This window comes from Buceros rhinoceros, unplaced genomic scaffold (genome assembly GCF_000710305.1).
Source record: "Buceros rhinoceros silvestris isolate BGI_N320 unplaced genomic scaffold, ASM71030v1 scaffold37381, whole genome shotgun sequence".
Classification (NCBI taxonomy): Eukaryota; Metazoa; Chordata; class Aves; order Bucerotiformes; family Bucerotidae; genus Buceros; species Buceros rhinoceros.
Window position 1 is genome coordinate 1,815 of NW_010393121.1, and position 326 is coordinate 2,140.

The following is a 326-nucleotide window of genomic DNA, read 5'->3' on the forward strand; positions in this document are numbered from 1 at the left end:
CGTCCGAACTGTCCTACGGGCTGCAAAGCTGCGGACTCTTCCCCGTTTTGAGCAAACGCAATGAAGGTACTTCTCAAAGCATGGTCCCCAGCTCGCACCCCTACGTGTCAGGGATGGAAGTGTGGCTAGACACTCCCCGGTCCTGTCGCATGGAAGAGCCGGAGAGCCAGCAGGCCACCTCGTGTTCCTTCGCTCCAAGCATTAAGGAGGAGAGCTCCTACTGCCTCTATGATTCAGAGAAATGCCCCAAGGGCTCGGCCGCCACAGACCTTACTCCCTTCCCCCGGCTGAGCGCCGAGGTTAGCCCAGCCGGCGGCGGGGGCCCC

At 61.7% G+C, this 326-nt stretch overlaps 1 protein-coding gene across 1 annotated transcript in view; it reads left to right on the plus strand.

Annotated features, from left to right (window-relative positions):
* The window catches only part of HOXA10 (homeobox A10), a 3,203-nt gene that overhangs the window by 402 nt on the left and 2,475 nt on the right, over positions 1-326 (plus strand). The window contains exon 2 of the mRNA XM_010144755.1: positions 1-325. Coding sequence (XP_010143057.1) covers positions 1-325 — 325 coding nt within the window. The remainder of the gene's footprint in view (position 326) is intronic.